Source organism: Nilaparvata lugens, unplaced genomic scaffold (genome assembly GCF_014356525.2).
Source record: "Nilaparvata lugens isolate BPH unplaced genomic scaffold, ASM1435652v1 scaffold2044, whole genome shotgun sequence".
Taxonomy (NCBI): Eukaryota; Metazoa; Arthropoda; class Insecta; order Hemiptera; family Delphacidae; genus Nilaparvata; species Nilaparvata lugens.
In genome coordinates, this window is record NW_024090273.1 from 10303 (window position 1) to 36670 (window position 26368).

A 26368-nucleotide genomic window follows, 5' to 3' on the forward strand; every position below is an offset into this window, starting at 1 on the left:
TCTTTTATACGTTTTTATATATGGCCTTCTCGTGTAGATGATTTAGATTTTGGATTTTCTTCTAGTTAACATCAAGTACGTTATATTTCTTCCATAATATATTTCTAGTATTGTTGATTGTTTCTAATTAGTTTATTAGATTTAGTTTTAGATAGAAATAACGATTTGTTCAGAAATTGGTAGATTTCATTCTTGGATGTAGCCTACAGTTTCCTCTTGCTTGAACAGTGTAGGAAAATAAAATTGTTTGAAATTTATTGTGTAGGAAAATAAAATTATGACGTCTCTAGAAATGTTTTATCTTTTAATCGAATGTGATAAATTAGTTCAGATACTACCAAGGTACCTCTAGAATACAGGTATCCTAGGTATATATTGGATAATACTATCTCAAATCAGTATAGCTACTACTGCTGTTGAAAAATTCAGGAAATTTCACAAGTTAGCGCATCACAAATTTATTTTTAATGGCTCCTATGAATATTCTTATTTTCAGCTCGATTATAGATGATGGCAAAGTGAAAAAATCATGAATGGGAATAGATAAAGTTGAATCATTAAAATTTTCTCTCTGAAATGGTGCCAATTTCATATCTTAGCTTTAAAGTTAATTACATCAGGGTTTCGAATATTATTCTTATTACATTCGCCTTATACCTTACTCTTCATCATTATCAGCTCAACTCTTTTCTCTTCTCCTCCTTCTTCTTCTTCTTCATCATCATCTTCATCATCATCATCATCTTCTTCTTCTTCTTTCTTCTTTTCTTCTTCTTCTTCTTCTTTCTTCTTCTTCTTCTTTTCTTCTTCTTCTTCTTCTTCTTCTTCTTCTTCTTCTTTTTCTCCCTCTTCACTCTTACATGGCTTACACTTCATTAACATGCTCTACATTTTTCTGAAATTATTCCTATAATAATTGAAAAAATAAATAATTATAAAAATACCATTTCTCTCTCAGACACACACACTCACTCTCTCTCTCTCTCTCTCTCTCTCTCTCTCTCTCTCTCTCTCCTCTGCTTGTTATATTGAAATAATCTTCCCTTCCACTACCATAGTCATTGAACTCAGAATCCATAATTATTATTCATTTTTATTGTACGGTATTGTAATAAAGTTAGAGAAAAGTTTTAAAGATAATATTATACGATGTTAAGTTTATTGTTAAAATCTATATTGTCTTGTTAAAATGGTGTGTGGGCTAATTGAATGATGAAATTATGATAGAAAAATGAGAGAATGATCATATATTCAAAGATTCGACTGAGTCACTGTCAATATTGTAGAACCGTTTCATAATGAAATAAAAACACACATATGTTGTCAAATTATGCACAGTTTTATTTGGTACATTCTGTACCCAATAAAACGGTAGAATTTATTGTGTGTTTTTATTTCATTTTCAAAGAGTTGATACTGATATGAAAGTAGTTTTAAAAAATGTTGAATTCATTCTTGTCCATTCTTCAACTAGCAGTATTTCATATAAAGTTTTACATCAATATGCTAGCCATTCAACCAATATTCTGACAGTTCAAAGTAAATCTCACTCACTATCCTAACGTATCAACTGATTTTCTATAGTAAGATTTACTTCAAACAATCAGCATTGTAGAATAATGAGAGGCATTGACGCTGGAAGTTCAAAAAGTGAATATCAAGGAATTGCCATTTTGATATTGTGATTCACCAATATATTAATATCACACCGTGATTCAAAAAGAATACCACAACTTTGAAAATTGATAACTCTGCAAATAACAAACGGAGAGTAAAGCACTATCTGTCATCGATTTGAGGAAGCTCTGAAGTTTTTTTAATTCCTTATTTAGTCCCATTGGCACTCATCTGTCCGTGCCTATTTGAATGAAAACTATCCGAGGCAATGGATCGGCTGCTAAGCAGCTCGAGACAGAGCACTTCATCACTGGCCTCCAAGAAGCCCTGACCTCAACCCCTGAGATTTTTTTCTATGGGGGTACGTTAAAGATAAGGTGTATCTAACATTGAGGAGCTCAAACAAGAAATAACAGCAGCTATACAAACTGTTACGCCCGATATGCTACTGAGGGTGTGCAACGAGTTCGAGTATCGTATTGATATCACTCGAGTGTCTGGAGGGGGCAACATTGAACATTCGTGAACTTGTTTTCTAGTGGGGAAAAACTTAATTTAATACTCTTCATTTTGATTTACAATCCAAGTTTCTATTATGTTTCCTTGATTAAATATAGATTTTCAAAGTTGTGGTATTCTTTTTGAATCACCCTGTAATTAATAACTGATTAAAATATTAATATTTATTAATAATTGATAATTATTAATATTATTAGATAAATAGGAAAATTTTATGAGGTCAAAAAATTGTTTGAAGCCTCAAATGTGCCATTGGGAGCTATGAAGTTTTATTCACATAAATATAAAATTGAATAAGCTAAAAGTTATCTACAAAATATTATATTGAGTGAAATATGTATAAATATACTGTGAGATAAATTAATTAAGTGAAAATTGTCCAGAGATTCAATCTCATAATATTGATAAATATCTATAAGTGCTTTATATTTATCACTGTGTTTAAACTGCAGTATATTATTATAACCATAGAAAGAAAAAAGCATTAGTAGATATCCCATGGTGTAGGGCGTTTATGTTGCAAATTTCATTGTAACCCAAGCCGATAGTTTTACTAGTTCTTTATTATTTATTAATTCTTACGATAAGTACATAATCAAAATGATAGGGAGAGAAAAATAAGGTAACCTTGTGCTATTCCTCTCCCAAATTCAGATAAGGTTACACATAGTCCGAAATAGGTCAAGCCTAGTTATTTTCCGTGAAGCTATGTTCCAAATTTCACTGTTAACTAACGCCGATAATCCTAGTAGTTGTTTTTGGTGAAGCTATGTGACGCTGGTAGTCTCCCATACTGTGCGTTCCTACATTCTCACGCCAACAAAACAGTAATAATCAACCATAGTCAACAGTAGTCGGCTTGAGTTAACAAAAAATCGGCTTGAAATTTGAAAAATATATGACTTAAACCATGAGATATCTTCTTTATGCTATCTTTTCTGTATGATGGAAGTTAGTATGCGAAAATAAGTCAGGATTTATAAGTATAAAATTATAAGAGAGTGAATTTTTCATGAAACTGTAATTATATCAACACTATATAGTGATATCCTCTTCACACTTTCATGCCCGGTTGCACAAAAGCAGGTCAAATTTTAATTGTGAATAAATTCACGAAAACAAATCACAGAAAGATTTTTTTGAAGAAAAGTCTTCTCTTATTGCTTCTGGAGGAATCAATCACGATTAAAATTTAACCAGCTTTTGTGCAACCGGGCCTCAGCAATTCAGTTATACCATAGAGAAACAATAGCGTAAGTAGATATCCCATGGTATAGGGCGTTTATGTCGCTACCTCAAGCCGATTATTGTCGATTTTTACTGTTTTGGCGGGGTGAGAGTGTATGAACGGCACAATATGAGAGACTACCAGCGTCACACAGCATCACGGGAAAGATCTACGTTGACTATGGGCTTGAGATAACAGTAAAAGTTGCGACATAAACGCCCTATAGGGTACCATGGGATATCTACTTATGCTATTGTTTCTCTATGGTTATACTGAATGAGAATCTTTTATGTTACTTACTAAAAAATTCCGACAGTTTGGAGTGTATCTCTCTATATTTGAATTATAAATAGTTATAAATATATTAACCAAGTTAAATATTGGTTGTGATATCACAGTGATTACTATATAACAAAAAAGCTTGCTTGAAAAAAACACATTTTCTGTCTACTCATAAATTGTACAACTGTAAAGGGTAAATAATTATACATTAATTAAGCTTATAATAAGCATCAACTTAATTAAGCATACACATACCGAATTAAGCATCTGTAAATATAATAGTGTTAATAAAACTGCACCATGTAAGAACTTCTTACCGTACAATAGCTTTTGATAAACAAAGATAATATGTAACCAAGATAGAGACAGCTAGATATAAATCTTATCGTTAAGGAGCACTATTTTTTTAGAGTGAAAATGTTTCTTCAAAACTTCATACAATTATGTAATCAAATCTATTTCTATACTTATCACCCACTTTAAATCTTATATACGGTATCTCATATATGTACGGTGTGTTCATTGATAAACAGGAAGATTTAATTGATAAAATTCATTAAAATATGATACGTGTCGTACAATATCATTTAAAAAAACACTTCACTTTTATAGGCTACTTTTTGTACAAATTAATAGAAACAATATAAAAACTAGTAGTATCCTTTATTATTATTAGGGTACTACAAGTTTTTATATTGTTTTTATTAATATAATTCAGTTTCTCCTCAATGATTTATGAATTTATATCAGAGTCAGCGAAATTTACTTGAATTTACAACAAAATTATTTATAATATTTCATAAAAAATGCCTCACAAGATTTACTCCAAATTTTTAGCATTGATTAAAGTGAGAAGCATATTGATTGATTGATTGATTAATATTTATTGAGTGATTATACTTATAAGGAATGCTGACACTTCTGAGTGAATCTGACTATTGATAAATCAATGAAAGATTGATTATCAATCAAGAATGATCATCATAGGAATGTGACCATATAAAAGCTATAGTGAGGTCCACGTTATAATGGCAGTGGAGAAAGATAGGAGAAAGACGTTGCCGATCCTCTGTCTTGTCAATGCCTTCTATAGACGGTAGCTGATACAGGTTTATTGATGTCATATTAACTGTTCATTCTTGTTTAAAATAATCAATTTTATTTTATTAAGCAAGAAATTATATTTTTCAATACTTTCATAATGAATTTTCATAATTAAGAGAAATATTTTGTTGATTAATTATTAATTCTACATTGTTAAAAGATGATCTGACAACAGAGCAAAGCGAGAAAGAGATAGCGCTGTATCCGCTTTGTTGAATGATAGACAAGGATAGCAATACCATTGCTAATCAAACCCTGCCATTATAACGTGGACCTCACTGTAGATACTGTAGTTATTTTGAAACATTTTTTTGTAATATTGTTTATTTTTTTTTTTTGCTTGAAAGTTGGCTACCAATTTGATTCAAGATCAATATTTTATTCATGTTTTATTTAAAAATTCGACTGAGTCACTGTCAATGTTATAAAACGGTAGAATCACTACACATTAAACAATTATAAAACAATATATTTGAGTTTTTATTTTTGATCATGTTTTATTTCTTAAAAAATTAAATTATAAAATTTTCAATCATTCTACAAAATATCCAATTTTCTAAAGAACCAAAATTGTGTAACTCTCCATATTCATTGATCATCATAAACTCTGCAAAACAAATTATTCTAAATTTCAACTTCAACAGCCTTATAAAACTAACTAAAAAATATTTTAAAAATAGATAACTATCTGGAAAATTTCTTCTCTCTTCCTTTTATAAACAAAATATATACCTGAACACTTTTTTTCAAGAAACTTGGGACCAAACTCTCACATCTATTCATAAAAATCGAGTCCATAGCTCTAAAAAACAAATTTAGTTAATTATTATCTAATGATCTAATCAAAAATCAACATTTTAATTAGTTAGCCTATATTCATCACTAAGATAATTCAAACTAAATTTCTACCATTTCATTTTTCATTTGGAAGAAAATATGATAAATGATAAATATATAAAATAATAATCATCCCCAATATTGCATTATTAAATCAAAAAACCTAATGAATTTCTTATACATTGTGAGTAGCCTACCTTCACTTTAAAACATATTCTTATCTAAAATGAAATCAGCTAACATCTTGTATCTTCTAAATCACTCTCATAATACCGTATATTGTAAACTCTATTCACTACCTACCTAATGTATTCACTATGTGTGAGTGAGAAATAAATTTAAACTTATTACAATTAAGGATCTCTTGTAGCCAAATTAATATATTGTATTTGAAAAAAAAATGATGAAGAACTGGCCAGAAATGGAATCAAATATTATTATCAAAAATAAAAGCGTTTGTTATCAGTTTGTGAGTTTTATTTGCCTGTGATTTTCATCATGATGGTTAAAAATGATATTTTTAGTTACCTAAATAGAAAGACTAAGAAATTGTCAAAAAGCACAGATTGGAAAGACCGGTTACGGTTGTTACACCATTGTGTAACAGTGTACGGTAATCTACTTCCGGTCTTTTTACTTTCCTTGCCCTATTACCATATGTAAGGAAAGTATTGCTTTCCGAAAAAAATTAAGGTACCCCAATTTCTAAATTTCTATACGTTTCAAGGTCCCCTGAGTCCGAAAAAGTGGTTTTTGGGTATTGGTCTGTATGTGTGTGTGTGTATGAGTGTATGTGCGTCTGTGTACACGATACCTCATCTCCCAGTTAACGGAATGACTTGAAATTTGAAACTTAAGGTCCTTACACTATAAGGATCCGACACGAATAATTTCGATCAAATGCAATTCAAGATGGCGGCTAAAATGGCGAAAATGTTGTCAAAAACAGGGTTTTTCGCGATTTTCTCGAAAACGGCTTCAACGATTTTGATCAAATTCATACCTGGAATAGTCATTGATAAGCTCTATCAACTACAACAAGTCCTATATCTGTAAAAATTTCAGGAGCTTTGCCCCATCTATGCAAAGTTTGATTTTAGATTCTCAATTATCAGCCTTCATATACAATTTAAACAAAAAAATTCAAGTGGAAAAGATTGAGCATGAAAATCTCTGCAATTAATGTTCAGTAACATTTCCACCTAGAATTGAAAACAAAAGCTTGAAATCCGAGAAAATGTGATTATTAAATTGCAAACTGTTGGCAACTGTTGGTTCCATTAAATCATTCACTATGAAGAGATAGCAGACCTCGTGTGTTTCCAGCCTTATTGACCTATCACCAGCTGTCTCATATCTTTGAATAGTTAGACTTGAGATGCGCGAGTACACTAGCGTCAGTCGATCAATTTTCATAACGGCAAGGAAAGTTGTGTGAGTGCGCCACACCCGATTTTTAATCTGTGCTTTTTGACAATTTCTTAGTCTTTTTATTTAATATGAATAATTACCACAATATCAACTTCTCAACTACACAAAAAGTGATATTTTTAGAATACTAATATTCTCTCCTACATATTTTTTGTCAAAAATTGAAGATTAATACAATAAAAACATCAAGAAGACGTGTATATAGAAAATTAAAAACACATTTTTCAGAAACAGGTATCTCCACATTGTTTAAAAACACTCTGACAACGTTCTGGATTTATTAGAAAAGGGTAGCGCTATCTGCTTTGTTGAATGATAGACAAGGATAGCAACACATATTTAAATCAAATACTACCATTATAGCGTGGACCTCACTATAGTATCCTAGATTCCTCTAATGAGGTCCGCACATATATGATGGTATTGCTATATGCTATCCTTGTCTATCATTCAACAAAGCGGATAGCGCTATCTTTTTCTTGCTTTACTCTGTTGCCAGATCTTCTTTTAACAATGTATAATTAATAATAAATCAACGAAATATTTCATCTTAATTATGAAAATCCATTATGAAATTATTGAAAGATATAATTTCTTGCTTAATAAAATATAATCGTTATTTTAAACGAGGATGAACCGTTATTATCACATCAATAAACCTGTATCAGCTACCGTCTATAGAAGGCATTGACAAGACAGAGGATTGGCAACGTTGTTCTGTTATCTTTCTCCACTGCCATTATAACGTGGACGCTCACTTTTGGAAAAATCATAACTGTTTCTGTTGTCATAGCAATGATAACATTCAAAAATTTGAAAATTTTCTGTCAGTGACATCCAAAACACCTTACATAAACACACCCCTACACTGTACACAATTTTATTCATGGATTGAAAATTTCACACTTTCTCAATAACCATCTACATTACAAGTAAGTAGATATTCACTCGAATTCAGAAATGATTCAAAAATTGATAGCTGAGATAGCAATATTTTTTCCATATTTAAAAAATGTAGTACCGTATTCTTTATCTCGAGCTATCTACCGCTAGTATTAACTCGATTATAAGGTTAGGAAGTAAACAGTATTTAACGTGAAATGAAAAAATGTTGTAAATTCCACAAAATTTTTATTTGAGTCCAAACTAGTTTCGATGCACTTGGCATCATCATCAGTGGTAGACTTGATGCCAAGTGCATCGAAACTAGTTTAGACTCCAATAAAAATTTTGTAGAATTGACAACATCTTTTTATTTCACTCTAATATGATCGAGAAATTCCACAAAATCTCTGTGCAAAGTGTTGAACAGTATTTTATCATTTCATGTTTTCATAACATAAACAAGAATAAAAATAAAATATTATTGAAAACATTTATAGGAGAGCTTTCCTGCAACTTGTTGCAAACACTCTATGCCATAGAAATAGCAGAGAAAGTATAAATAATTTGAATAAATTATAGTGGTTGATATTATTAAATCATCAATTAGATTTATGGAGCTATTGCAATTGTAATAGAATTACATTTTTGAATATTTATCATGAAAAATCAAGGTTTTCTGTAGATAAAGTTCCGCTACATGGGGCTAGATAGTCTAGTGGGAAATATTCCAAATATTTTGTAAATTGTATTTAAAAATCCTGTATCTTATTTGTTGGGATATAAATTTGAATTTGGTTACCTTAGTACCCATCAAGTAGGTACAGTGCAATAAAGTATCCATTCATATAAATAACAATTATAAATCTAAGTATACCCTTTTAGAATTGTTCAATCAAGACTTGTTTCGGCTATATAATGTCATTATCTGACTTGATAATAGCATCATATTATAGCCAAAACATGTGATTGAACAATTTTTAAATGGTACTTAGATTTCTAATTTTCATTTATATTAAGAGTAGCCCTAAAAATAGACAGTATCCATTAATGCCTCTATTATATCATAAATGTGACAGGTAACTGTTCTTTCAATTATTTCAAGATTGATAAAATTCTTTTTAAGAGACATGAAATTCATTTATTGAATGATATTATCAATTTAAAAGTAACCAAATACGGGTTTATAATAAACTTCTGTCTTCATCATACCTCTTTTATAAAAAACACTTCACTTTAATGGGCTACTTTTTAAATTAATAAAAACAATATAAAAATCTTAAAGTACCCTCTATTGAACTATTTATATAACAAATGAACTACTTTAAAGTTTTTAAAAAATAAAGGGTACTTCAAGATTTGTATATTCTCTTTTATCAAATTTCCAATATTATTAGCTCTATCCATTCAATTTGAATAACTGAAATATAGTGAGCTCCACGTTATAATGGCAGTGTGTTTGATTAGTGATGGTTTTGCTATCCTTGTTTATCATTCAACAAAGTAGATAGCGTTATCTCTTTCTCGCTTTGCTCTGTTGCCAGATCGTCTTTTAACAATGTATAATTGCCAAGCGAAGTGAGGTCTAAGATTCAAGTCGACGGTTTGGCATTTCTCTTAATGTTTAAATGTTTATATGTTGCGCATTTACGGCGAAACGCGGTAATAGATTTTCATGAAATTTGACAGGTATGTTCCTTTTCAATTGCGCGTCGACGTATATACAAGGTTTTTGGAAATTTTGCATTTCAAGGATAATAAAAAAGGAGAAAGGAGCCTCCTTCATACGCCAATATTGGAGTAAAAATCAGACTATAGAGTTATTCATCATAAATCAGCTGACAAGTGATTACACAGATGTGTGGAGAAGCCAGTCTATTGCTGTATTTCCATAAGGTCTATAGTTTCAATCAGGTACTTGTGGATGATTATACTGCGTGAGGTCTACTGTTCACAGAACTACTAGTTAATAATTAGTTCACAAAATATTTCATCTTAATTATGGAAATTCATTGTGAAATTATTGAAGAATATAATTTCTTGCTTAATAAAATATAATTGATTAGGTATTTTAAACGAGAATATTACATCAATAAACCTGTATCAGCCATCTACACAAGACAGAGGATCGGCAACGTTTTTCTCCTATCTTTCTCCACTGACATTATAACTTGGACCACACTATAGGTACAATACTTTATCTCCATTTTCATTTGATTTTGAAATATTAATTTCGTTTCAATTAAATTTACAGGTAACATGAAAGGCATCCTGAAAACGAACAAATCAACACACTGCGTCACACCGTCTCAAAACAATCGACTAAAAAAACAAATCAAGCCCAAAAAACCCTCCTCCCTACCATCAACCCCATCCAAAGAAAAATGCGTCACTTTCGAAAATTACAGCCCCCCTGGTGTGGAACTCATCTGCCCTAAACCATCAGGTCTGAGTGGAAAAATGGAGAAAATAATCCCTCAAATAGTTGATAAAATGGTGGGGGAAACACTGACTGTCCCTGTGAGACGGTTGAAATCTTTTCAGATTGTAGAAAGAGAGAGAAGTATTGAGCCAGTTGAGAGGAGAAATGTTAGACTGAGAAGAAATAATATTAGAAAACCTTCTACTGTGAAACTGGGCTCAAAAAATGTGAACAAGGAACTCACAGATGAAACTAAAATACTAAATAGAAGTTCTAGAACAAATATTAAACCGCTGTGTAAGAGCAAACTAACCAACCATACTTTTACCCCGTTGAAACTTACTAGAAATTTGGAAGAGAAGAGTTTAGAAAACTGGGGGGTTGATAAGACAAATAAAGTGGGAAACGGAGAGAAGACGGAGCAGAAAAGGAGTTTGGAGAGTGGTGTGGAAAGGAGAGCAAGTGAGAAGAGGAATTATTTTGAAGAGAGTGAAGACGAATCTGGAGATAATGATAACAATAATAATAATTGTTTTGATGAATATAGACCAGAGGGGAAACCTAGTGTTATAAGGATTAATATAGTTTTGTGAAGAGTTGGGAAGTAAGTATAATGTTATAATACAGTAAGGGTGTTGAAGGTTCAAGAATGGAGTTGGAGAAGAAATTTGGCGGCCATGGAGAAATTTAAGGAAGTCCACATCGTACTATGAAACTTGGTCTAAAAAAATAGATTGAAGAAATTTGGAAAGTATAGTGTATAAACGGGAGAACAATTGAGAAGAATTTTAATAGAAAGAAGAATCTTGAAAAATAATAAGCAAAACATAAAATAAATTATACATCTGGAGAATGAAGAATATGAGTCCTACAGCTTAGTCTGGTGGTTTTGAAGATTCATTTGATTATTATAATTTTTCTCATTATCGAATATTAAAGATAGATTGAGTAAAGCTGCCTGTTATTGTCACATACACTTACCTTTTGAAACATTTTTGAGATACTAGTTTCGGTTGCTATACCATTATCAATTTCTAGTATTCATATTGCAGCTCATTTATTTCTTCATAGCCAAAAACGATTTGGCACATACATTACCATTTGGAAATTTTTTGAGACACTAGTTTCGGTTGCTATACCATTATCAACAATTTCTAGTATTGAGATTGCAGTTTATTTATTTCTTATAGCTAAAAAACAATTTGGCAACGGTACTGAGCTAGAAGAAGATAGAGCTACCTGCTTTGTCTAAAGACAGACAAGAATAGCAAACCAATGTTGTGTTGACTTAAGGCTGTGCAAAGGCTAGAAATAAACTTTCTACTCGTGATATTTTTCAAAGTTTTTCGATTTGTATATCATCAAGCTATCAAAATGAAAAAGTTTTCTCAGGAAACCATTTTTTTCAATCATTACTTTTTAAGATATGAGCGACTGAAGTTTGAATTTTTGGGACAGAACATTTCAAATTCGGTAGGATATAAATCCATGAGATTAAGAGGATGGATTCTTCATGGTATTGTTGATCTAGTAAAACAAAAATTTTCGTAAAGTATCAATTTTTGAAAAAGTTATTCAATTTACTAAGAATAAAAAAAAAACTTTTAGTTGAGTTATTATTGGTATATTGAATAACTTTTTCAAAAATTGATATTTTCTAAAAATCTTTGTTTTACTAGCTCAACAATACCATGAAGAATCTATCCTCTAAGGGCCGTTTGCACAGTGACCGTTTAAACTAAATCCGTATCAAGTCTAGTTTGTTATAATGTGTTTCATTTTGAGTTTAAGCAACTACCTGATTAAATCGAGTTTAAGCTTTGACCGTGCAAACAGCCCTAAATCTCATGGATTTATCTCTTACCGAATTTGAAATGTTCTGTCCCAAAAATTTAATCTTTAGGCGCTCATATCTCAAAAAGAAATGATCAGAAAAAAATGTTGTTTCTTGAGAAAACTTTTTCAGTTTGATAGCTTGATGATATATAAATCAAAAAATATCACGAGTAGAAAGTTTATTTTTAGCCTTTGCACAGCCTTACCGTGAACCTCACTACAATTGGCAACATTGTAGGAGCTAGAGAAGGATGGAGCTATCTGCTTTGTCTAATGACTGACAAAGATAGCACATGTATATTTCGATTAGATTTTATTAGATTTGGATATCATCCAGATCTGGGAGATTTGCATTTTTCATTAAATCCATGAATGAAACATCATGGATTTTTTTTTCAAAAATGGTAACAAATTAGAATCGCTCAAACTCTCAGGAATGATAGTAGGCTACTTAACGAGAGGAACAATAATATGTCATCACATTGGCGAAATTCACTTCTATTCTTGAGTTATAAGCGTTTGAAGATGAGTGATTTCTCTGATCTGTGAGTGGAGGAAAGATTCTATGTTTGAGTGAATAACTCACCCTGTATTGTAGCGAAACGTCTCATATTATAGCACAACACTTGTTAGGTCAACCTCTATTCATAGCCCGAGTATCAACCAAATCTGGGAGATTTGCATTTTTCATGAAATCCATGAATGAAACATCATGGATTTTTGCAAAAATGGTCAAAAATTAAAATATAAGATGAGCAATAGAACAATAATTCGATTTTTCTAGATTTTTTTGTGTAACAGAACCATGAAATGCGAATTATGGCTAAGAACTATTATGCAGGGAATTTTTCAATAATAACACATTTTTTTCAACTACTCATTTAATCACACTATTCTATGAAAATAAATCAACACAGTAAAAATATTACATTAATCAAGAGTTACATAATAAAACTTGATCATAAATATTATACTTATTCAATCAAATCAGATGAAAAAATCTACAAATAGAACTTAATTAATTTCTCAAACTAGAATAATCACTACCTCCGTAAACAAAGCCTTAGTGCATTCGTGTGACGTCAGCACAGGTAGGGATCCTACACCAATAAAAACACTAGCTAGCTGATATAGATCAGCTGAAATCAACGAATTTTTATTGGTGTAGGAGCCCTACCTGTGCTGACGTCACACGAATGCACTACGGCTTTGTTTACGGAGGTAGTGGAATAATACATAAATAAAAAAATCATATCCAAAGTACATTTATACCTGATGTAAATATTATATAAGACTCAATTTAAAATATACAATTTGATAATACATAAAGATAGAAAAAACTCTATTAATTTGTAATATTGAAATATTACCTATATGGTGAACAGAAGACATTTGGAAATATAATAAGTATATTTAAAGTAATTTGAAATATACAATTTGATAATAAGCAAAAATAGAGAAGACTTAATTGATCTGTAATATTAAAATATTGCCTATATGGTGAGCAGAAGACATTATTTGAAAATATAAGTATGACGGCAAAGTCAATCGCAAATTATTTGAGAAATAAGAATTTAATTTAATAAAATAGTATTTCAAAATAAATAATTGGAAGCACTGAGATAAATTATTTATACCAAAATTATTTAAGAATATTGGTAACTAATACATGACAACCTAATGTATGAAAATATATTGAAAATGATATGAATTTGTTAGTAATGTTATATTGATGAAGAAAGGAACTTAGAAGATAGAAACTTATAATTTTTAAAATTCAAAATATATTGAATATACTTTTACAATTAAAGTTGAGTGGTAGAGAGGGTTTAAAGTCCTAACTTCGCCTAATAAAGACTTTTTTCATTTCATTGGGAAGCTTCATGGACATAATATTACTAGCTGGTAAAAATGACAAATAACGAGTTAAATTTAATTATTATTATTAAACGAAAATCCAAATTAAATGCTGTAATTCACCCCGAAGACTTCTGCTACTGCAAATATTGACAACAGGGTAAACAGCTAGATGGAAATTCGATGAGCGCTACTAATCAAAAATTATTATTCAAAAAATCTGAATAATTGCAATATCTCAGTAATTTACACTCTGGTTAAATTTAAGTTAAAATAAAGTAACAAACTGTGGATTACATTGGAAAATGAACATAGTTGAAAAATAATGAGGTAATAGCAGTTATATGAATGCAAAGAATTCACCAGAGTGGGTTACTTTCCAAAATTGAAAAAAATCAGAAAATTGAAAGATCAATACTTGTAAATATAACTTAACATATTACAATAACTCATGAACACAGCTTTTAATTCTAAGACACTTATTTACATGATAAAGGCACTATCAGATTATTATTTTTCTTATGCATCAATTTTTAGTCGTGAAAATTTCATTTCAATTAATATTCATTCATACGTCAAACATTATATTATTAAATAATAATAGATTAAGTAAGTAATAAATTTTATTACTACATCGATTTGAAAAAAATGAGAACTTTCATTTAAAGATAAAAATTAGTTGAATTGAAATATTTAGCTGTACTAGAATTTAACCTATACAAAACTTTTGGAAAAGTGATATATTTTATCTAAAATTAGGAATTGAAGCAGTTTCAGCATATGTCTATTCTAAAAATCTTGTTCTAAGAATGCCTGTTCTAAATATTTGACAAAAGGCTTATGATTGAAATTTAGTTTACTCATAATTGGGTCAAATCAATGAATGGACATTCAACTGCATGATTCCAAAAACCTATATCTCAAGGATAATTTATTGCTTCAAAAATAATGTTCAAGTAACTACATTTTTGGAACATATCTACCAAAATTCGGGAGGAAAAATTTCAGGCCAAGCCTATTATCCTCTTCCGATCATTCTATGATTCGTTTCCGCATAAATAAATTTAATTCATTTCCAAATTTGAAATGTATAGATTAATATACTCTAATTCTATATTTTTAAAACATGGAACATTAAATTACTCTGTAGAATTCAACATGCGCGAAATCAATAGATATCTTTTGTCAATTTGGTGAAAGAAGAAACATGAAAAATAATAATAAAGAGATAGATGATTGAATAAAATATAATGAGATTGCGATAAGAGTTTTCTAATGGTATAAAAACTGAGTCCTGATATTTAGAAAATGTGAAACCATAAGTTCTTAATTCTATACTACTTTTTAAAATCTAAATTTAAATCTACTGATATAAATTTAATATTTATTCAAGTAAAATTGCTTCAAATAACGACTGACTAGTTTTCTACAAACTTACATACCTGACTAATTAAAATATATATTAATTTCCAATTACAAACTTAGATATTTAAATACAAAGCTCAGAACTTAATCATATATAATCTGTAACAAATATTTGAATCCAATATGAATATATTATTGAAAGTACATTGACAAGATAATAAAATACTAGGTGTTGGAGCTCGAAAAATGATCAATAAGATCTGTAACAAATATTTGAAATCAATATGAAATTAATTTATACAATAGTACATTGGCAAGACAATGGATAGGTAATACAAGGTGATAGAAATCAAGGGTAGAAAATGGTTTACGATGAAAATTTATGAACAATCAACAAATAAATATTAGACTAGAAGAATTAATCTACATGTTTTGAATTTTAATTGAAATTTATAACTTTATAAAAGATGGATCATCTTAATAGGTTCCTCCAGAACTAATATTGCGGGTGACATTTTCATTATTATAAATTAAGAAAAAGAATAGAATGTTCTACTAATAATTATTACAAATTTAAAAACCAAATTACACAGTGAAAAATTCTATTCTATTCTATATTGAGGAGCGAATTATATATTCCAATATTATTTCATACAAGCAGGAAACCCGTGTGTATATGTTAAAACTTGACAAACTGAAAAATTGACCTAATAAAACATTGAAAATAGCAATATAACCATCCTCGGTTAATTAAGAATCTATATATGCGAAATTTCAAGTTAATCGGTCCAGTAGTTCAGACGTGATGATGCGTCAAACATAATTTTCCTATCCCGTACGTGTATAAGCCAGTTCTTTCCTTTATTATAGTATAGATGATTGTCAAAACTTGACTATTATTCAATTTTTCTTGTCTCCTATCAGTTATTTTTAGGAGTTTCTTGATCCATTAAGAGCTACGATGTTAAAATCATAATTTTCACTAATATTGATGAATTCTAGCATAGAGAAAATATAGCATATAGCACCTTATCCTATATTTTCTCTATGATTCTAGTTAATGAAAAAATGTAGAAATTTACAGAAATGATTAAAAGTCACTGATAACTGATTACGACAAAAATTCATATAGCTATTGTTAAATTTTCACAAGGTTTACAAGAAATAATTGATTATTATTAATTGATAAACTACTCAAAGAATTCAAAGGCAATAGTTAGTGCACCACAAGAAGATCCCTAGCTTTCTTTCTTAACAATGGTTTTCAAATGACATTCAGGGATCTTCTCACGGTGACACAACTAAAGCATCATAATAATTTTACAATCAATTTCAGATGTAAATTAGGAATAGTAACTAAAATTACATTTTGTGCGTGGTTGATGAGGATAATTTTCAAAGGAAATATATAGTCAGGCCAAGCCAAGACAATATTTTGTATCAAAACAAATACATTTGTATCAGGATAAATTTAAAAGAGCTAGCAACACTAACACATCACAATGATGTGTAGTGGTATTTTAATACATTGGCAACAGTTACATAATAATCTATCCTGTTTTAATACCACAGAGAAACGTAGCATAAGGATAAGGTCATGCCTTTTATTTATTTATTCATAGACACTAGATACAATCCAGGTGAAAACTATATTAGTTCTTTATAAAAAACTATTATCTCTATAGTTCTACTATCCTCTAAATACTGTCAAGTTAAATTAATTGATAATACAAATACAGAGACGTTCTCTAGTACAACAAACTCAAGATGGTGTTATTTTTCATTTCTTTCTATTTTAAAATTTAGATAGGGACGTTCTTTAGTACACCAAACTCAAGATAATGTTATTTTTCATTTCTTTCTATTTTAAAATTTAGATTGTTCCAAAATTGGAGAATACAGCAATTTTAAAATTTAGATTGTTCCAAAATTGGAGAATACAGCATTAAATTTTTAATCAATTCTTTTGATCTGACTGAAATATTCCCCAAGGAAAATTATTCAAACACAATCATGCAGACTTAGAAAAGTTGAGAATTTTTTATAAAAATTTCAATTTTTCAGACACTAAACAAGGATTCGCTTTTTTATGTGTGTCATCTATACACAATTTTCAAAACAAGTTGGATAAAATGAACAAAATTAGGGTAATATTACAAAAACATTAATTTTTTCAAGATAAGAAGCTAGGATACTTTTTGAAAACATGTTGGACACAACTAACATAAATCAAAATATTTCAATAAAGCATCAATTTTTCAAGACGAGGAAGTAAGCTTATCTATTACAATCAAATATTATTTCATGAAATACAAATCAATAAAAATATTGATAACTAAGAATACTCAATAATTATTATAATATAGCCTTCATTAACACTGGTATTCCATGCCTAATAAACTAACAATTTACATTTTAATAATAATTAAAACCTTTATATTCTCCTCACACACATGCAACACTATCATTAAAAATTAGAGGACATTTCAAACTTAGTTTCATCTATTACATAAATATTAAAAGTAATTCTTCACTAGCCAAATAAGTAAATAATCAGCTGTGCCATACAATTATTATAAAGATAAAAATCTTACAATAAAAAGTAAATACAACATGTACAAAGAATAATATTATGTAAACTACTGTAAGTTTATCTATACATTGGTAAACATTTTATGATATTTTTGGTTGATTTATGTTGAATGTTCATTCAGTTTTCATTGCAACGACGTTCATAAGGTTGAACAAGTTTTTATGATGAGCTTTTTTTACAAAATTGATTACACTTACCAACTAATGTTAAATAGTACAGAGGTGTGTTGATATGACCAACCATGCTTAGCGTTTGTACTTTGGTGGGACGATACGTTTAGGCAGATATCGAATCATGGCAACTGAAAAAGAAACACATTTATTACAAACTAGCAGGTAGCCCATGTTCCTCTCAAAGGTCTAATTAAAAACTAGACAAACTAAAGGCTTGACGTAATGAAATCTTAAAGAATTCAAGATAATTTTCTTCATCACTGTCCATGGTTTGACGTATCATTACAACTGGAATTTGAAATCGCTTCTCGAATCTTGGCTTTAAATTCTTCCGTTGTTGCAGAATTGAAAGCCAAGATTCGAGAAGCGATTTCAAATTCCAGTTGTAATGATACGCCAAACCATGGACAATGATGAAGAGACTACAGGAATGTTTGCGTAGAAAAGGGATACACCTGCAAGATGTCATCTTCAAAAAATAAATGTTACGGTATTATTTATTCTAAAATGGCATTATTTTTACTATTGAATGATATTGAGAACTTTATTTAAAGATTTGTTTTACTTGAAATTATTTAACTTTCAAAATTTCCCGTTTCTCTGAAACTCCCTGTAGATATCTCTAATCGAGATTGTATTTTTGGGACTGATCTTTGATTGACTATAGTGAGGTCCACGTTATAGTGGCAGTGTTTGATTAGAAATTGTATTGCTATCCTTGTCTATCGTTCAACAAAGCGGATAGCGCCATCTCTTTCTCGCTTAGCTCTGTTGCCAGATCGTCTTTTAACAATGTAGAATTAATAATTAATCAACAAAATACTTCATCTTAACTATGTGAATTCATTATGTGTCACCTGGTCATATGGGACATATATATGAATCATATATTTATCTCATATTGATCAGGATTTTAGAGTTTTAATTTACGAAAGTTTAATGAACAATGTTTTTGTCTTTGAACAGTTTTGTCATCGACAGAAAGATTGTTTATTTCACTTGTTATCAAATTATTTGTAGCTTCTCTTTTGTTTTTCATAACAAACGTGCTCGCTTGTGCGACTGATAAAAATATGTATTTGAAATGGCTTCATGTTTGGCATTGACTGAGTTATATATTAATACCCAAAATATTACTTTTGTGGTGTGTGAGCTCGTTCGATAGGACTGTGAGTAAAGTCCGGCTGTTCTGGTGAAGGGGATAGATTTTGTTCTTGTTTTATAATACAGTTTTCCTGTCACAGTTCGGGCAGTTTAAAGAGAATTGTATTATTGAATAGGAGGGGATCTGAACCCACTTCATTAGATCAGTTTTTTTATTTTTAATTAATAATTAACGTCGCGTTCAACCAGTGGATGCCAAATTGGGGGCCATTATCATAAAGGTAGGTGACTACTGAGTCATTGTTTTAAATTTTCCATAACCACAACAAATTTAATCTTCACTAGCAGCCAAGCGAGTAGCCCTTGAAATATTCATCTGTTTATTGTTATTTCATAATTTCTAATTATAATTCTAATTTTGTATTAATAATTTATTGTTTTGTTTTAATTATCAAAAACCAGTACGATCATTTCTTGTTTTTCATTTTCCCACCCTTAGATACTCGGTGAAGGCAGATCTTGTTTACATATTTGGTGGAGGTTTATCCTGCCGTCCATATATTGCTTACATATGAAATTATTGAAAAATATCATTTCTAGCTTGATAAAATATAATTGATTATTTTAAACGAGAATGAACAGTTGATATTACATCAATAAACCTGTATCAGCTACCGTCTATAGAAGGCATTGACAAGACAAGGATCGGCAACGTTGTTCCTCCATCTTTCTCCACTGCCATTATAACATGGACCTCACTATAGACCACGGATGACTCAGTGATCACTTATTGATTTGAATGGACTATTTCTATGATAATTAATCAATTCAAGTATTGTTAAAATACTTAATTATTATTAAAAGCCCTATTAAAATACTTTATTAGAATTTAAATTTGAATTTCATTCACCAACCTTCGAAATCTGCAAGATACCTCTGCAGAGGTCAACTAGAGATCTTTGATTGGGTGTGTGCGACGCATGCGCAGTGGCTCACGAGACAGGCACGCCGTGCACCCGGAAGCGATATAGGCACGTGTACTCCAAATTGCCATGGTTCGATTCGATCTTCAACTCTACCAGTCTGAACGGGTCTTCTACGGCCTGAAAAACATCACAAGAGAAACAGAATTAGATAATAAATCAAATATAAAATATTATAAGAGATGATACAATTAAATGTTAATTGGACGGCTTTGTGCATAAAGGAACCAAGCGCCAGGTAACCCAAACTGAGTAAATTGACCTCAAAATCAAATATGTAATGCTAATGTAAATATGGAATAGGTAAATATGTAAAAATATGTAAATAGGGAATGCTTGAAAACTAAACATAGCAAAATATTTCACATTATTATAATTAAAATAGGGAATGCTTGAAAACTAAACATAGAAAAATATTTCACATTATTATAATTAAAATAGGGAATATTCACATAAATTTAAAATCAAATATAAAATATTATAAGAGATGATACAATTAAATTATAATTGGACGGCTTTGTGCATAAAGGAACCAAGCGACAGGTAACCCAAACTGAGTAAATTGACCTCAAAGTTTATGATGGGTCCTCAATTGAACATGAAAAGTTTGAAATTAATGCTACAAGATGAATAAGATTATTTCACGAATATTGATATAGTTTTTATTGACTATAGAATAAATTAATGTAATAGTAGGCTATTTTTAGCCAAAAATGGTGCTTAGTTCCTTTATGCTTAATAGTCAATGCTACATTAGAGAACAACGTTGCCTATCCTCTGTCTTACCTCTCTCAATTAACTGTTCATTGTTCATTAACCTCAAAATTGTTCCAGCAATCAGATTTTTAACTTAACTATGTGTAACGCTAGTTCGCCTCCATGGTGCACATTGGGTAACGCTAAATGGACTAGCAAATGATGGCGGTCAGACAAATTTATGTTCTCCTGACCGAAAACTACACAACATCTCAAAGAATTTGGAAATATACAGTGTATATCTAGGCATTTGAGACTCATGAGCTATATATTTGTTGTGTATCTGCCATACGCTAAATAAATAAATAACTGTTCATTCTCGTTTAAAATAATCAATTATATTTTATTAAGCAAGGAATTATATTTTTCAATGATTTCATAATAAAGATTAAATATTTTGTTAATTAAATATCAATCCTACATTGTTAAGAGACGATCTGGCATCAGAGCAAAGCAAGAAAGAGATAGCACTATCCGCTTTGTTGAATGATAGACAAGGATAGCAATACAATTATTTCTAATCAAACACTGCCATTATAACGTGGACCTCACTATAGAAGAATGAATGAAAAGCTCAAGGTTGTGCATTCAATAATTTTTTTTTGATTTTTTTTTCTTTTTCTAATCTATTGGACAGGTTCTTAGGACATAATCTATGCAATTGAAATATTTTTATCAGCTTCTGTTAGCTAACAATAGGGCTTCAAAAGTCACTTTTTTGAGGCGGATGGTACACATACCCTACAAAAACTACTGGACAGAAAAATTTGCAAGCCTCCTCTTCAATATAGCAAAAATTACGTCAACTTTGTTTTTGAAAATCTGAAAAAATTTAATTTTTATGCAATTTAAACTCCTTTTTCACATTCAATGTTCGTTCTATGGACTTCAAATTCATAGCAACTTGTAGCGCTGTTCTTGGTGAATGAAGTTGATGCTTAAACTTCTTTTATAGACACAATAATAGCCGCTGGTATGTGTACCTTTAAAGCACGGTTTTACGCCTGCTATGCTCGGGCAGCAAGTGAATAGTACAGCTGGAGCGATCTAGCGGAATTAGTTTGTCCCTAGAGCTAAGCGCTCAACGTTAACCATGGAGGTCTTCGTGATATCAGTCTTATTCCTGGTTGCTCTCTATTAGTTCCCACAGTCGGCTGTTTGATTTGATACGGCGCAGGTCTGGTGGCTTTATATGAGAGAGTATCGGCAGGCAGTGTTGAGGTGGGTCCCAGAAATTCTGCGCATTGTCTTGTTCAGCTCCACATCTATTAAGGTGCGTACAGACTTTTGCTCTGCTCCGCAACCGAACGTCACTCGAGCAGATCGATTGATGATCGACCGGGGATCAAGAGTGGAACGCGAGAAGAGCTAACATCTCCCGTAACGTTCATGATAGGTGCGACTGCAGAGCGGGGGCGGAGCGACCACGGAGCGATTGAGGGAAGAGGGCGAAGCGTGCGCGGAGCGGGTTGGAGGCGCGCATATCTGTACGCAGCTTTAGCTTGACATGGCTGCTCTCATGCCAAACTGGTGCACAGTACTCTGCAACGCTGTAAACTAAAGCCAGGGCTGACTGCCGCAGAACAATAGCTCCTGATCCCCAGGTGGTACTTGCAAGTTTGCTGATTAGATTGTTGCGGGTTTGTATTTTAGCTCTCACCATTTCAAGATGTTTTCGAAAGGTGAGGCTGCGATCAAGTTTTATGCCCAGGTATTTTGGAGCTACTATAAAATGGGGAACAATTACTACTATTACTACATTTGCTATGCTTTGCATTTGCTTTGTGAGCAATAGCTCACAACTGAGACTCCTGGAGGCGTCTCACCCGAAACGCCGACCCCTCCTCGGTGGGAAAAGGCTGAGAAGAAGAAATAAAATTTAATTATAATTATATAATTAATTATTATATAATAATAATTTTCCCCACACTCAGACTTGTTGTCTTTGTGGGAAATGTCCACTATGCATATAATTGTCTCTGCTGCTATATTAATTTTTTTTGTGAATAATTAATATTGATTGAATTTGAAGATAAATTATTATTATACTAGCAGTTAACCCATACTCTGCAAGGATTTAATTAACATAACTTGACAAACTGAAAACTTCACTACTGATATCTTGAAGAATTTAAAATAGGCCTATAACCATCCTCGGTGAATTAAGAATCTATATATGCAAAATTTCAAGTTGGTCAGTCCAGCAGTTGAGACGTGATGATGCGTCATTCGTGAATTTCCTATCCCATACATGTATAAGCCGATTTTTTACTTTATTATATCTATATATATAAAAGCGAAATGGCACTCACTGACTGACTACCCATTATCTGGGCATAACATTTGATCGCGCCCTCAGCTGGGGTCCCCATGTACAACTTGTCAAAAAGCGACTTAGAAGGCTACTATATGCTTTCTCTCAGCTAAGCCAAGTTTTAAGTAAAAAGCATTGCAAGTCAGTGTACTTTGCTTATGTTCAGTCCATCATTCAATATGGCATTCTTATTTGGGGGGGACTGCCTGCTACCCTTTTGGAGCCACTTGCGGTGTCGCAGCGGCAAATAATCAAAACTATCCTTAAGAAAGAGTACCGCTATTCAACCATTCAGTTATTCACTGAATTTCCGGTGCTGAACATAAGACAACTCTACGTAAAATCTTTATTAATTTATCTCAGAAACAATCATTTTAACATTTTACCAGAAATAATTCATACTTATCCAACAAGATACAGAGTAAACTATGGCTTTGCGACGCCCCAAGTGGTCCACGGGCTTGAGTTGAGAACACCTTTCTACCTAGCCCAAATGGTACACAGGAACTTACCTTTTGAGATAAGGAATATGCAGGAATGCAGTATTACTGTATACAAACGAAGGATTGAGAGGTGGCTGTACTGTATGGGCTGGGAAATGACAGAAAGTCTGCTTCGGTCAGTATACTTGCATTGAATTAATTTGTTTATTTCCCGGAATTCTTCTTTTTCTTGACTGTATCAGTGAGAATCTTAATACTCCTTCTTCTTCTTATGTAATAAATTGGCACCTTTGTACTGATATCTTTTGAGGATCCGCTGATCACTGTTCCTACATAATATATCTTCAATTTCTTTATTTTTCTTTCCCCATTTTTTTTTAAGATTTAGAAGTATTATTAACATGTTGTTGCTAAGAAAAATTCAATATGTTTTGTTTGATATTATTACTTTTATTTCATTCAAATTTACTTTTTTTATTGATCTTTTACTCTTATCTTTGTTATGGATTTAAAACTATAATTTACAGTACCATATGTTTTGGTATTATGATATGTTATTAATGTGTTTTATTCAGCTATCAAGTTGGTGAAATGTAGCTATTTCTCTACTAGAAAATCATGCAGGCCATTTAAGGCCATAAATTGATAAAACGCAATAGATCTAGAACCAGTAGGTAACCTGGAACTCACCCCTACACACAGACGTATAGTCTTGTAGGGGTATTCTAGTAATAATAATACTATCAATTTTATTGTATAGTGCATTTTAAAGAATAAATAATTTTGAATTGAATTTGAATTGAATTGACTGACTGACTCACTCACTCGCAGAACTAAAAATCTACCGGACCAAAAACGTTCAAATTTGGTAGGTATGTTCAGTTGGCCCTTTAAAGGCGCACTAAGAAATCTTTTGGCGATATTTTAACTCTAAGGGTAATTTTTAAGGGTTTAAAGTTCTTTTAGCATGTATATTCTTTTTATTCCAATATCTTAAAATAAAATTATAATTGAAATGTCCATACCATATGTTAATATAGAACTATAATCTAGACAGAGTACCTCTTCGAAACAGTTGTTCTGGTAACTAAATTAAAAACTTTGTCAGGTTGGCATTAAGTTGAGTTGACTTTGTTAGGTTGGTACCAAGTTGAAGATTGAAATGCATTTATCCAGGACCTCCTAAATACCAATTTATACAAATAGCCAAAATTAGCGTTTTCTCAGCTTTTCTGCGTTTCCTCACCTTTTTCAATAATTGATGGAAATATATTTAAAAAAAATCAGTTCACAGGTTTAGCTGAGGTGGAAGAATTTTGTTGCCAAAGATACGCAGATATAGTAACAGGTGTTTTTCGAGATCAAAATGACATAATACGTTCAAATTCGGTACAGAGGTTCCGCTGAGGTCTACATGCAGGCGAGCGAAGCGAGCACGCTGATCTCATTTTTGGACGATCCAGTCGGGTGTCCAGGGGGCGGAGCCCCCTGGTTAGACGGATATGGCGAGCGAAGCGAGCCTGACGGCTAGTTATATAAATGTGGAAAGAGAGTCCAAAATTATCGAAAAAGGAATTACTCACATTGGCTTTGAACGTCTGCAAACTAGTTCCATTATCTTGGAACCGATATCTCCCCAGGAACGTTTCTTCTTTATCATCCTCGTCTCTCAAGCCCTGGAGATAAGACAAGATTAATAGAATATTTTTTTTAGAAATCCAATCAACAACTATAGACACACACTATAGGAATGAAACAAGATTACATATTAGATCAACAATTATTCATCAGTGGACTTTCTGAAGTAAACATGTTTTCTAAAAAAAAGAGAAATAAACGAAAATAAGTTTTTCTTGCTGACTGTTTCTTCTCGTGAGATCAGCTGAATAATCCCACACATGCACTCGTTCACTCACTTCCATTACGGTATCGACAGACGACAAAATTTCAAGCTGTTTTTCCAAGGACGTATTATTTTATCCTTCTAATGTCCTTCAGCGAGTTATCCCAGGGTTTTGGAAATTTTGCATTTCAAGGATAATATAAAAGAAAAAAGGAGCCTCCTTCATACGTCAATATTAGAGTAAAAATCAGACTATAGAATTATTCATCATAAATCAGCTGTCGAGTTGACTATAAATTGCATGCTATGACGCATGCAATTCAATATCTCAATGTAACTTGGTAAAAAATTAACAGCTTTGTAGACTATAAATTGCATGCAATTTTTATGCACTATTGAATAGGATGCAAAAAACTTATAACTGCTCGTCTGGGCGCCTATAGTGTGGTCCACGTTATAATGGCAGTGGATAAAGATAGATGAATAGCGATGCCGATTCTCTGCATTAATTGATTATATTTCTACACCGTCAAAAACATAATTGACATCGTTGTGGACCTAGAAAAGGATAGTACGACCGGCTTTGTCGAATGATAGACAAGGATAGCAAAACCAAAGTTGATCAAATACTGTCATTATAACGTGGACCTCACTATATATGTCTTCTGGTTTTCTCGCGCTAAATTCCGGAAAGCGTTATATGATAATTAAATCTTGTGTAAGCATTATCTGATCAAATAAATAGTTAGAGTATCAGTGTGGATGTGCTTATGGTTTGG

At 31.3% G+C, this 26368-nt stretch overlaps 2 protein-coding genes across 4 annotated transcripts in view; one reads left to right on the forward strand and one right to left on the reverse strand.

Annotated features, from left to right (window-relative positions):
* The first annotated feature begins 7817 nt into the window (after window positions 1-7817).
* LOC111050173 lies at window positions 7818-11275 on the forward strand. Its single transcript, XM_022336444.2, has 2 exons — window positions 7818-7950; window positions 10155-11275. The coding sequence occupies exon 2, from the start codon at window positions 10160-10162 to the stop codon at window positions 10913-10915; it is 756 nt and encodes a 251-aa protein (XP_022192136.2). The 5' UTR covers window positions 7818-7950; window positions 10155-10159; the 3' UTR covers window positions 10916-11275.
* Window positions 11276-15114: 3839 nt separating this feature from the next.
* The window catches only part of LOC120348935, a 50474-nt gene continuing 39220 nt past the window's right edge, over window positions 15115-26368 (reverse strand). For all 3 annotated transcript variants that reach the window (XM_039443907.1, XM_039443905.1, XM_039443906.1), the window contains exons 13-15: window positions 25330-25422; window positions 20165-20353; window positions 15115-18274 (exon numbers count right to left, since the gene is read on the reverse strand). In XM_039443907.1, coding sequence (XP_039299841.1) covers window positions 20243-20353; window positions 25330-25422 — 204 coding nt within the window. In that variant the 3' untranslated portion in view covers window positions 15115-18274; window positions 20165-20242. The remainder of the gene's footprint in view (window positions 18275-20164; window positions 20354-25329; window positions 25423-26368) is intronic.

Coding starts and splice junctions, on each gene's coding strand:
- LOC111050173 (XM_022336444.2), top strand. CDS start 10,160: ATGAAAGGCATCCTGAAAACGAACAAATCAACACACTGCGTCACACCG.